At 47.1% G+C, this 13,774-nt stretch overlaps 1 protein-coding gene across 1 annotated transcript in view; it reads left to right on the forward strand.

Annotated features, from left to right (window-relative positions):
* Positions 1-2,912: 2,912 nt before the first annotated feature.
* CUNH16orf96 (chromosome unknown C16orf96 homolog) overlaps positions 2,913-13,774 on the forward strand; it is a 37,798-nt gene continuing 26,936 nt past the window's right edge. Inside the window, exon 1 of the mRNA XM_035022477.1 lies at positions 2,913-3,677. Coding sequence (XP_034878368.1) covers positions 3,258-3,677 — 420 coding nt within the window. The 5' untranslated portion in view covers positions 2,913-3,257. The remainder of the gene's footprint in view (positions 3,678-13,774) is intronic.

A 13,774-nucleotide genomic window follows, 5' to 3' on the forward strand; every position in this document is an offset into this window, starting at 1 on the left:
TCACCGGTCACTGGACCGTTGCTGCACAGAATGCATCAGCCGCCTGCCACACAGGTCATTATCAGAAACAAACCTGGCTCCTGGCTCTGGTTCCAGATCCTGAAGACTGCGGCCTCGATTGCCAAACCCAGGCTGTGAAAACCTGCCCCAGAGTCCAGCTGGCTTTCCCTAGAGAGCCCGGTGGCTTTTTCTTTTTAAAGCCTAGTCACAAACTGTTCTACTTGACCCATCGCATTCCACTTGACCCACCCATGTAGCATTTACATAGGTGCAACAAGAATGTCTGTCTGAGCATCAACTCACCCTGGGTTGACAAGAAGAAACTCAGGGCTTCATGATCCGCTCGTGAAGGTACACTCCACCTGGTTCGCTGGGATGGCGGTTGTGTCGTTTATGACATCTGCTAGGCTCAGAGACAAGTTTGGGAGGGGAAAGGTCATCCGTCCAAGTTACCCCTGGTGGAGTGTGCTTGAAGAGAGAGTGGCCGTCCCTCTGGGTGCTCCCCCGGGTAGCCTGCTTGCATCTTTTCCAAGGTTTCTGGGTGTTCTTTTCAGGGAAACGTGACTCACTGGAGGGGTGGTCATCATTTTAAACATCTGAAAATCTCAAACAACCATCCTGATTGCCCAGGATAAATGAGTGTATGGCAGGGGGCTATAAGCCTGATGTCTGATAGCTACATAGCAAGGAGAATCCAACACCCACCACCAGCTGTAATGACAAAGACGGGCAATCACAAGTGTTGATGATGATGGAGAGAAATCGGAACCCCCACAGCTGGGGGTGGGAAGGTAAAATACTGTAGCCACTGTGGAACAGTCTGGCAGTTCCTCAAAGTGTTAACACAGACTCACCGTCTGACCCAGCGGCTCGGCCCCTAAGCCATCGACACCAAGTAACTGAAGACTTGTACAGTATCATTCGTAGCAGCATTATCCACAATAGTGAAGAGGTAGAATTGGCCCAAATATCCATCCGAGGATGGACAGATTAAAAACTGGTCCATCCATACGGTGGAATATGATTCAACCGTGAAAAGGAATGACACCTGCTACAATGTACTACAAAGTATTGATACCTGCCACAATGTGGATGAACCTTGAAACCATGAGGCTCGGTGAAAGAAACCAGTTACAAAAGGCCACACATGATATGGTTTCATTTATACAAATGTCCAGAATAGGCAAATCTGCAGACAGAATGTAGGTTAATGAATGCCAGGCACTGGAGGGTGGGGAGTGCGTGCTAATGGGCACGGCGTTCTGGTTAGAGTGATGGGCTGACGTTGATTGCAGTGAGGGCTGCAAAACTCTGTGACATACTACAAGTTACTGGATTGTATACTTTAAATAGGTGGATTGTATGGTATGGGAATTATATCTCAATAAAGCTGTTACCAAAAACAACAACAAAAAAAGGAGTATCCAAGTGGGACCCAGACTGAACTGGGGAGGAGTGGGTCTTTGTGTGTTTTCTTGTTGTTGTTGTTGTCATTTTATTTATTATTATCATTATTATTATTATTGCCTCTTGAGGTGGACAAATTCCTTTAATGTAATTAAGCAATTCTTTCAAAGCAGGCTGGTGTGTCTGGAGATTACTGGCCACGGTAGCATGGAGAGTTCGACATGAGTGCCCACTGTTCCTGAAGAACTAGCTTTTGTGGATAGACTAGTAATGGCCTCAGCAGAAGCATTTGCTGATGTGAGGTCAAGAACATGTAATTAGGGGCGCCTGGGTGGCTCAATTGTTGGGCATCTGCCTTCGGCTTAGGTCATGATCCCAGGATCCTGGGATCGACCCTAGCATCGGGCTTCCTGCTCAGCGGGAAGCCTGCTTCTCCTTCTCCCACTCCCCCTGCTTGTGTTCCCTCTCTCACTGTCTCTCTCTGTCAAGTAAATAAATAAAATCTCAAAAAAAAAAAAAAAAAGAACATGTAATTAGCAAACAACATCCCTGAAAATACACTTCCATTGAATTCATATTCATATTCATATTCAGGGCTCTTTCTCTGATGGCCACGATCATTGGCAGGAGTGGGATATCAGGTCAGTTCTGGGGGAAAGTAATTATTTTGAGTCATAGTGGCCTGGCCCTTCACATGTATTATTTCTATGTACACACACGCACATGCACACGCACGCACTGCCCTCCCGGCGGCAACCTCACATGGAAGGTCTTATTTCCAATTTAGCCAGCAGGGAAGCTGAGACTCAGAGAGGTTAAGTCATTTGCACAAGGTCACACAGCTGTTGATAAAGTCATGCACCCATCTCCATAAACCCAGAGTGGACAGGTGCTCCACTTTCTATGGGGAAGCTGGGGGAGATTGCCCCTTAGCCAATGACACCCCCGAGCAGGACTCCTGCCACGCGCTGTATATAAGCAGTGTGTATCATGCCCAGAACAGTGGGGTGGGCCAGGAGTCGGGGCTCCAGGGGTTAAGCCAAGGACCTTCCCTGCAGACTTCCGTCGGAGACCAGGACGAGCAGGCTGCCGTTTTCTTGTCCAAGAATTGACACAAGTGGGGCCTGACCACATAGGGCCCCATGTGGTTTCCAGGTCCTGTGGCAGCTGGCTCACAGATACGTCCTCGGGGCACTGACGTGTTAGCGAGCCCTGGCCCTAGGGGGAAGCAGAGCAGGGTTTGGCACGGGCGTCCTCATTGGTGCCCCTGGGTGGGCAGGGCCATGCAGGGTTCAGACCTGTGGGAAGCCAGCTGCCTCTTACCCTTTTTACCACCAGCCCCACCCCCGCCAGAAACCCAAACACCTGCAGGGCATTTGAAGCACGAAGCTGGTCTCTTTTCTCTGCATCCTCTTTTCTCAAAACCCAGGCTTTCCTAACTCCAAGAACTCTCTGCTGTCCTGATTCTAGAGGCTTCCAAGAAGCGAGCTACTTCCCCATCACCTTCGCTGCATGCTTCTTGGAAGGGGTCATCGGTCTTCCATAACTGAAGGGCTTGAACTGAAAGGCTGACCGTCCATCTGTTCAAACACCCAGCACCTTCTAATTGAGCACCCACCCTGCCCCACTCCGGGCTCTCGGAAGCACGCCCACTCGCCCACGTTCTCTGGTGTCCTAGCAACCAGAAGCTCTCATCTGAACTCCGGCCCGGACAGAGGCCATTTTCTCCCATGACCTGCTGCCTCCCTGGACCTCTGCGGATCTGTCCACACAGCTTGTGGGTTCCCTGAAAGCCACCACTTGTCCCCGAGGACGCCCAGAAGCCCAGCCACACCGAGCCTACCTGCAGGATGAGCTTCTCACTCACGTTCTCCGAGCTGGTCAACATCGCCATCCCGCAGTGCGGGGTGGTGAACTTCAAGGCCCTGCACCTCCTGCTTCAGGGCATCCTGGAGCACATCCACATGGCTGAGCTCAAGAAGGTCCTCTCAGGAGACGAGGACTTTCTTCAGACCTCACCAGTTGTGTTCATGCCCCGGGAAGCAGACGCCCAGCCCGTCCTCAGCCCCATGAAGAGGCTCAGCAATGTCTTTGACCACGTGGTGAGCCGCATTGACAAGATGGAGAGCCAGCTGGCCGTGCTGCAGGACCTGCCCTCCACTTCCCAGCTGCTGGAGGGCAGCCAGGGCAGGGGCCAGCCCGCCCAGGACCTGTGGCACCTGATAAAGCTCCGGAAGATGGTGGAGGGCAACGAAGAAGCCACGGCAAAGGTAAACCACCTGGCCTCCCGAAGCTTCCTGCCCTCCTTGCTCTCCTCCCAGGCATCTTACCCTCTATTCCCTTATGCCCCTTGTGATGGGCTCTCCCCAAACACAGGGGCAGGAATGGGGCTTTGGTGTAAGGCAGAGCCAAAGCTCCAAGCTTGTATCCTTTGTCAAGTGTTGAGGAAAGAAGCCAGACACAAAAGGCCACATATGGTATGATTCCATTTGTATGAAACAGGCAAATCCATAGAGACAGAAAGCAGACTGGTGGTTGCCAGGGGCTGGGGGAGGAGGAGAGGGGTAGGGAAGGATAGCCTAGTGGTTATGAGGTCTCCTTTTGCAGTGATGAAGAGAGTTTGGAAACACAGACCAAAGTCTGCCATTCCCTGGTTCCCTCATCTCCTCACTGTCCCCTTCACCCTCGAGGCTCTGTTTGGCTCCCTCCCCAGGGAAACCGCTAGAAGGAGCGCTCACCATGCTCCAAGTGAGCCAGAGGCTTATGTCTGTTAGCTCCTTTGATCTTCATAGCACCTCTGTGAGACAGGTGTGATTACGATCCCCAGCTTACAGGTGAGGAATTGAAGCACTGAAAGGTTAACCCACTCAGGGTCACACACTGTCAGAAAATGGAGAGGTGGTGCAAACCTGGGCCAGGAGGGTCGGTGAAAGGCATAGGAATGTAGAGTGCGGAGCGTGCTGTCACTTACCCACCGGAATGGTAGGGCGATGATCATGGTTTCCCCCTCCCAGGATTGCCTAGAGATAATACTAAACAAGATAATGCGTGGGAAGTGCTCAGCACAGAGCTCCAGGTATTCTGGGCATCCAATCAGTGGCCACTGTTAGTATTATCCAGAGACTTGAACTGAGCAGGGAAACTGGGATGACTGGGACCTCAGCAAAGTCAGGCACCAGAGCCCTGAGGGACAGGGAGAGGGTGCGGTCTGGCCAAGGTGGGCTGAGAGGTGAGGCAACATGGACCAATGTTAAATCAGGTGCTCAGTGAAGAAGCCAGACACACAGGACTACATACCGCATGCTTCTGTTTCTATGAAACACCGAGAACAGGCAAATCCGTAGTGAAAGAAAGTAGATTGGCATTTGCCAGGGCCTAGGAGGTGGGGGCAGCGGGAGTGACTGCTGATGGGTACAGGGTTTCTCTTCAGAGTGTTGAAAATGTTCTGAAACTAGATAGTGGTGGCAGTTGCCAACCTTGTGAATGTACCGAATGCCACTGAATTCTTCGTGTTACCACACACACAGCAGATATTGGCAGATTGGATTAAAAGAAAAAAAGGCATGATCTCACTATACCCTCGACAAGAGACATTCTAGATTCAAACACCAATCGGTTGAAAGTAAAAGGATAGAAAAAAAGATATGCTGTGCACGCCGCAATCATCAGAGAGCTAGAGTGGCCACGCAGCTCATGTCAGACAAGACAGACTTGAAGACGGGAATTGTTGCTAGAGATAAAGAATGCTGCATGGGTGGCCCAGTTCAGGTTATGGAGGCCTTGGAGGCTAGAAATGTGGACACAGTGTCCGAGCAGCCTTCCCCCCCCCCCCCCCCCCTGCCTGCCTTGATGGGTGGAGACTTCTGGAATGCACAGTACCCAGAGTGACCCAGCCGGCTCGTGAAGGAGGCTGGCAGACAGGCTCGGACATGGGTGTGCAGCCCTCAGAGGACTGTTTGCCCACCTAGGATTAGAGAATGTGCCCCCCCAACTCCAGGCCTGGCTGAGATTGTGGGAAGTTACCACAATGACCGCCTCCCAGCCCCTCCTCTTCGAGGGGGTTGCCATGGTAGCTGGCTCTGGGATGGTGCAAGCTGCTTAGCTAAGTGTCTGCACCAACCAGCGGGTCAGGCTGGCAGACCAAATGTCATGTCGATGTCCAGGTCACCTCACCTGCTGCTGACCCCCTTCCTCTAGGGCTGGCGTCCTTTACAAACACCTGTCAAGGTGTGAGGGCCCAAAGTGGGGAAAGACTAGCCTGCCAGCCCTAGCACCCACCCCAGACGGGGTGAATGGTGCCCAGAAAACGAGGGCTGACAACAAGGGGGCTCTTGAAAGGTTTGCGGGGCTCCACAGGCATGGTTAGCACACTGCCAGATCTGGAGCTCGGGCACTGCCACAAGCCCTTACTAGACGCTGAGATTGCAGCGTCCCTCACCCTCACCGATAATTCTCTGCGGTGACGACTGTGTTGTGCCCTGGGGGATGTTGGGCAGCATCCCTGGCCTCCACCGTCCAGGTGCCAGGAGCGACCCCTGGTGGTGACAACCAAAACTGCCTGCAGACTTGGCCAAATGCTTGTTGGGGGCCAACTCGCCCCTGTTGAGAACTGCTGAGCAAGGAAAACTGGGCTCCCCTTGCTCGCAGTATGTACTTGTCCCCAAAGACCCCTCAGGAGGCTCCGACCCAAGGCTTCCCTAGCCTGCTGGAGCACCAGCCCCACCTGCGGAGCTCTCCCAGAATTGCAGGCTCGCAGGCCCTGCCCAGAACCAGAGTTTGATTGATTGGTTTTATTTATTTGAGAGAGAGCGAGCAAAAGAGCATAAGCAGGGGGAGTGGCAGAGGGAGAGGGAGAAGTAGGCTCCCCACTGAGCAGGGAGCCCGAGGAGGGGCTCAATCCCAGGACTCTGAGATCATGAACTGAGCCCAAGGCAGACACTTAACCAACTGAGCCACCCAGCGCCCCCACTCCTGACAAAATTAACAACTCCCAAATAGCCATCCAATAGATTGTGTTGGACTTACCCCAATTTTTTCTAAAACAAGGATGCTATTTTTTTACAGCTTTGTTGAAATATATTCATACATATATTTGTGTGTATACCAGAATATTCATCCATTTAAAGAGTATGGTTCAGGGACGCCTGGCTGACTTAGTCTGTAGAGTGGGTGACTCTTGATCTCAGGGTCATAAGTTCAAGCCCCACATTGGGCATGGAGCCTATTTAAAAAAATTTAAAAAGTGTACAGTTCAAAAAAAAAAGTGTACAGCTTAGGGATTTTAGTATATTCACAGAGTTCTGCAACTATTAAAATCAATTTTAGGACATTTTCAACAGCCCCCCAAAAAACCCTTAACCATTAGCTATCATTCTTCTTCCTGCTCCTCCTTGAGCCCCACTTTTGCACTTACCATGATGTCTTCAAGGTTTATCCATGCTGTCCCATGTATCAGTACTTGACTCTTATCATTGCCAAATGCTATTCCACAGAATGGATAGATTACTTTTGTTTATCAGTTGGTGAACATTTGGCTGTTTCCCCCACTAACAGTAGGCTGTTAGGAGTAGTGGCCCCTATGGACAGTGGGGTACACATTTTCCTGTGGACGTATGTTTTCATTTTTCTGGGGCATATACCTCATGGTGGAATTGCTGGATCACATGATCACTCTGTGTTTCAGGTTTGAGGAACTGCCAGGCTGTTTCCCAAAGTAGCTGCACCATTTTGCTTTCCCACTAGCGGTGGGTGAGGGCTCCAATTTCTCTGCCTCCTCACCAACGCTTCTTAGTTTCTACCTCTTTGATTCTAGCCACCCTCGTGGGTATGAAGTGTACCTTATTGTGGTTTTGATTTGCATTTCCCTGGTGATTAACTGTGTTGAGCATCTTTTCGTGTGCCTACCAGCCATTTGTGTCTTTTCTTCGGAGAAATATCTGTTCAGATTATTTTCCTAGTTGTAATTGGGTTGTCATTCTATTGTTGAGTTGTAAGAGTTCTTTATATATGGGCGCCTGGGTGGCTCAGTCGGTTGAATGGCTGGCTCTTGGTTTTGGCTCAGGTCATGAACTCAGGTCCTGGGATTGAGTCCCGAGTGGGCTCCATGCTCAGAGGGGAGTCTGCTTGAGGATTCTCTCTCTCCCTCTGCCTTCCCCCTGCTCAAACACGCACGTGTGCACACTTTCTCTCTCTCTAAAATAAATAAATGTTAAAAAAAAAGTTACTTATGTATTCTGGATATATGATGCCATGTGTGTGATTTGTAAATTTTTTAAGATTTTATTTATTTATTTGTCAGAGAGGGAGAGAGAGAGAGCACAGCAGGGAGAGCGGCAGGCAGAGGGAGAAGCAGGCTGGAGCCCGATGCGGGGCTCAATCCCAGGATCCTGGGATCATGAACTGAGCCGAAGGCAGACGCTTAACGACTGAGCCACCCAGGCATCCCTTGTAAATGTTTTCTATCATTCTGAATTGTCTTTTCACTCTATTGACAGTGTCCTTTGATATGCAAAGTTTTAAATTTTGCTGAAGTACAGCGTATGCCTCTCTTTATTTTGTCACCTTTTTTGGTGCGGTGTCGCTTATGCTTTTGGTGGCATATCTAAGAAACCACTGCCTGACCAAGGTCACGAAGATTTACTCCTATGTTTCCTTCTACAACACAGGAGTAAATGGTTTATGGTTTATCTCTTACATCTAGGTCTAGGAGCCACTTTCACTTAGTTTTTGTATATGGTGTGAGGTAGGAGTCCAGCTGCATTCATGTGGATTTCCAGCTGTTCAGTACGATTTGTTGAAGACAGTTCTTTCCCTATTGATTTGTTTTGGCACTCTTACTGAAAACCAACTGACTGTAGATGTGAGTGTTTCTTTCTTTCTTTCTTTGGTTTTTTTTTAAGATTTTATTTATTTATTTGACAGAGAGAGACAGTGAGAGAAGTCACACAAGCAGGGGGAGTGGGAGAGGGAGAAGCAGGCTTCCTGCGGAGCAGGGAGCCCAATGCGGGGCTCCATCCCAGGACCCTGGGACCATGACCTGAGCCGAAGGCAGACGCTTGACCGACTGAGCCACCCAGGCGCCCATAAAATTAGTAGCTTTTTAAAAGATTTTTTATTTGTCAGAGAGAGAGAGAGCACAAGCAGGGAAAGCAGTAGGGGGAGGGAGAAGCAGGCTCCCCACTGAGCAAGGAGCCCGGTACGTGACTCAATCCCAGGACCCTGGGACCTGAGCCGAAGGCAGTCGCTTAACGACTGAGCTACCCAGGAGCCCCAACGTGAGTGTTTCTTTCTGGACTCCCAATTCCCTTCCATTGATCTATGTATCTTTCCTTATGGCACTACCGCACTGTCTCAATTACCTAGCTTTGCAGAAAGTTTTGAAATCAGAAAGTGTGAGTCTTCCAGCTTTGTTCTTTTTCAAGATTGTTTGGCTATTCTGAGTCCCTTGCGTTAACATATGGATTTTAGGATCAAGCTGTCAATTTCTATGAAAAAGAGCACACTGGCATCTTCATAGGGATTAAGCTTAATCTGTAGATCAATTTGGGAAATCAGTCTTCCAACCCAAGAAATACATAGCACAGGGTGCTATTTATTTATTGATTGATTGATCAATCAGCTTTATTGGAATATAGTTCACATACCGTACAATTCATACATTGAAGGAGTGGACAATTCAGTGTTTCTAATCTATTCACAGAATTGTATAACCATCACCACAGTCAATTTTAGAATATTTTCACCACCCCAAAAGAAACCCCATACCCTTTATCACCACTCTATTTCCTCAGTCCCCACTCCAACTCACCCCCAGCCCTAAGCAACCATTAACCTGCTTTGTCTCTATAGATTTGTTTATTCTAGATGCTTCATATAAATGGAGTCCTGCAATATGTTGTCTTTTGTGTTAGGATGTTTTGAGAGAGCTCGAGCACGAGCAGGATGGGGGAGGGCAGAGGGAGAAGGAGAGGGAGAAGCAGACTCCCCACTGAGCAGGGACCCCAATGCTGGGCTCCATCCTAGGACCCCAGGATCATGACCTGAGCTGAAGGCAGATGCTCAACCGACTGAGCCACCCAGGCATCCCTGTTTGGATTATTTTACTTAGCATCATATTTCTGAGGTTCATCTTTCTGCAATCAGTACTTCATTCCTTTTTATGGCTGAATAATACTCCATATTATGAATATATCATGTTTTGCTTATCCATCTGCCAGTTGATTGACATTTGGATCATTCCCACTTTTGGCTATTATGAATAATGCTGCTATAAATATTCATATACAAGTTTGTGGACCCTTGTTTTCATTTCTCCTGGATATATACCTAGGAGTAGACTTGCTGGGTCATTTGGTAACTCTATGTTCAGTCTTCTGAGGAACTGCCACACTGTTTCCTAAAATGGCCACACCATTTTGCATACCCACCAGCCATGTGTGGAAGGTTCCAATTTCTCCACATCCTCACCAACACATTATTTTCTGGCTTTTGATTCTTTTTTTTTTTTTTAAGATTTTATTTATCTGAGAGAGAGAATAGGAAACAGCATGAGAGGGGGAGGATCAGAGGGAGAAGCAGACTCCCCACTGAGCAGGGAGCCCGATGTGGGACTTGATCCCAGGACTCCAGGATCTTGACCTGAGCCGAAGGCAGTTGCTTAACCAACTGAGCCACCCAGGCGCCCTCTGGCTTTTAATTCTAACCATCCTCATGGGTATGAAGTGGTATCTCATTGTGGTTTTGATTTGTGTTTCCCTGATGACATAATGTTGAGCATCTTCTCATGTGCTCATTGGCCATTTGAATATTATCTTTGGAGAAATGCCTATTCAGATTTTTGCCCATTTTAATTGGGTTGTCCTATTTGTTGCTGGATTCAGTTTGCTGATATTTTGAGGATTTTTACATCTATATTCTAGTTTTCTTGTGATGTCTTTGTCTGATTTTGGTATCAGGATAATACTGGCCTCGTAGAATAAGTTTGGAATTCTTCTATTTTTTGGAAAAGCCTGTGCAGAATTAGTATTAATTCTCCTTTAAATTTCTGATAGAAGGGGCACCTGGCTGGCTCAGTTGGTAGAACAGGTGACTCTTGATCTTGGGGTTGTAAGTTCGAGTCCCACATTGGATGTGGAGATTACTTAAAAATAAAATTTTAGGGGTGCCTGCGTGGCTCAGTCGTTAAGCATCTGCCTTCGGCTCAGGTCATGATCCCTGGGTCCTGGGATCAAGCCCTGCATCAGGCTCGCTTCTCCACAGGAAGCCTGGTTCCCCCTCTCCCACTCCCCCTGCTTGTGTTCCCTCTCTCACTGTCTCTGTCAAATAAATAAATAAAATCTTTAAAAAAATAAAATAAAATTGTAGGGATGCCTGGGTGGCTCAGTCGGTTAAGTGTCTGCCTTCGGCTCAGGTCATGATCCCAGAGTCCTGGGATCGAGTCCTACATCAGACTCCTTGCTCCGCAGGGAGCCTGCTTCTCCCTCTGCTTATTCTCTCTCTCTCTCTCTCTCTCATGTGCTCTCTCTCTCTCTGGCAAATAAATAAAATCTTTCTAAAAATAAAATTAAAATTAAAATAAATAAATGTCTGATAGAAGGCATTGGTGAAGCCATCTGTGCCTGGGCCTCTCTTTGTGGTATTTTATTATTATTATTATTATTATTATTATTATTACTATTTCAATGTCTTCACTTGTCTTAGGTCTATTCAGATTTTCTATTTCTTCTTGAATCAGTTTTGGTAGTTTATGTCTTTCTAGGAATTTGTCCATTTCATCCAGCTTAACTAATTTGTTGGCCTACTGTTGTTCATAGCATTCCTTCATAAGTCCTTTTATTTCTGTAGGGTCAATAGTAATGTTCCCTCCTGTATTTCTGATTCTTCTCTTTATTTCTTGGTCAGTCTCACTAAAGATCCGCTAACTTGGTTGATGTTTTCAAAGAACCAGCTTGTAGCTTCATTGATTTCCTGTCTTATTTTTCTGTTCTCTATTTCATTAGTTTCCATTTTACTCTTTATTGCTCTAGTTTTTCTGCTTGCTTCAGGTTTAGTTTGCTCTGCTTTTTCCCAGTATCTTAAGGTTAGCTTTAGCTGCATCCTATAAGTTCTGGTGTGTTATGTTTTCATTTTAATTCATCTCAAAGTAGTTTGTTGTTTTTTTTTAAATTTCCTTGGTGATCTCTTCTTTGACCCATTGGTTATTCAGGAGAGTGTTGTTTAATTTCAATTTCTTTGTCAGTTTCCAATAGTTTCCTCTGTTATTGATTTTTTCTTTATTTTTTTAAGATTTTATTTATTTATTTGACAGAGAGAGAGCTAGCAAGAGCAGGAACACAAGCAGGGGTAGTGGGAGAGGGCGAAGCAGGCTTCCTGCCGAGCAGGGAACCTGACATAGGACTCGATCCCAGGACCCTGGGACCATGACCTGAGCCAAAGGCAGACGCCTAACGACTGAGCCACCCAGGAGCCCTGATTTTTTCTTTAAATCCACTGTGGTCAGAGTACACATTTTGTGTGATTTCAGTCCTTTTAAAACATATTGGACTTGTTTTAATGACTAGCATACCATCTGTCCTATAGAATGTTCTGTATGTGCTTGATAAGAATGTGTATTCTGACATTGTTGAATGGAGTGTTCTGTAGGTGTCTGTTATGTCTAGTTGGTTTATAGTGTTGTGCAAATCTAGGGGTGCCTGGGTGGCTCAGCTGGTTAAGTATCTGACTTTGGCTCTGGTCATGATCTTGGGGTCCTGGGATTGGGCCCTAGATTGGGCTCCCTGATCAGCAGGGAGTCTGCTTCTGCTTCTCCCTCTGCCCCTCCCCCTGCTCATGCTTGCTCTTTCTCTCAAATAAATAAAATCTAAAAAAAAAAAAATGTGCAAATCTATTTTCTTGCTGATATTCTATCTAGTTGTTTTATTCATTATTGAAAATGGGGTATTGAAGTCTCCAACTATTCTTTTGAATTGCCTATTTCTTCTTTCAGTTATGTCCATTTTTGCTTCATATATTTTGGGGCTACGTTGTTAGGTGCATTATGTTTATAATTATTATATCTTTCTGAGGGATTGACCATCTTATCATTATAAATGTTCCCCTGTGTCTCTAGCAACAATTTTTGTCTTAGAGTCTATTTTATCCAATATTAGTAGTATAGCCATTCCAGTTCACTTTTTTTTTTTAATTTTATTTATTTGAGAGAGAGAGTGTGACTGAGAGAGAGAGCATAAGCAGGGGCAGTGGGAGAGAGAGAGAAGCAGACTCCTCGCTGAGCAGGGAGCCCCACATGGGGCCCGCCCCAGGACCCCAAGATCATGACCTGAGCCAGAGGCAGACGCTTAACCCACTGAGCCACCCAGGCACCCCTCCAGTTCCCTTCTGATTACTGCTTGCATGGTATATCTTTTACTATCTTTTTGTTTTTCACCTATTTGTATCTTAGACTATACATTGTGTCTCTTGTAGACAGCATGAGGTTGGATCATGTTTTCTTATCCATTTTGCCAATGTCTGCCTTTTAACTGAAAGTTTAATCCATTTACATGTAATGTAATTACTGATAGGAAGGACTTTTGCCATTTTGCGGTTTGTTGTTTTTGTTAGTTGAATGCCTAACTATGCACTGGACCCTTCATATACATCATCATATTTTTTTTTCATCATCACATTTTTAAAAGATTTTATTTATTTATTTGAGAGAGAGAGCACAAGCAGTGGGGAGCAGCAGGCACAGGGAGAAGCAGGCTTCCTGCTGAGCAAGGAGCCCAATGTGGGATTCGATCCCAACACTCTGGGATCATGACCCAAGTCGAAAGCAGGTGCTTAACCGACTGAGCCACCCAGGCGTCCCTCATCATTACATTTTTTATACTCATTTTATGATTACAGAATCTAAAACCTAGGAAGATGCAATTACAATCCCAGTCAGTGGTGGAGCTGAGCTATGAGCCATCAGCTCATTAGCTCTTGTCTGGAGGTTTCCTCACTGGTCCTCTGGCCTCCACCCTCCCCCTCCCAGGGCCAATCTACACATGCAGCCAGAGGGACCCTTTAAAAATGTAACTCTGGGGCGCCTGGATGGCTCAGTTGGTTAAGCGACTGCCTTCGGCTCAGGTCATGATCCTGGAGTCCTGGGATCGAGTCCCACATTGGGATCCCTGCTCGGCAGGGGGTCTGCTTCTCCCTTTGACCCTCCTCCCTCTCATGCTCTCTGTCTCTCATTCTCTCTCTCTCAAATAAATAAATAAAATCTTTAAAAAAAAAAAATGTAACTCTGGGGCACCTGGGTGGCTCAGTTGGTTAAGCGACTGCCTTCGGCTCAGGTCATGATCCTGGAGTCCCAGGATCGAGTCCCGCATCGGGCTCCCTG

This window comes from Mirounga leonina, unplaced genomic scaffold, assembly GCF_011800145.1.
Source record: "Mirounga leonina isolate KUSES-001 unplaced genomic scaffold, KU_Mleo_1.0 Mir_175, whole genome shotgun sequence".
Lineage (NCBI taxonomy): Eukaryota > Metazoa > Chordata > Mammalia > Carnivora > Phocidae > Mirounga > Mirounga leonina.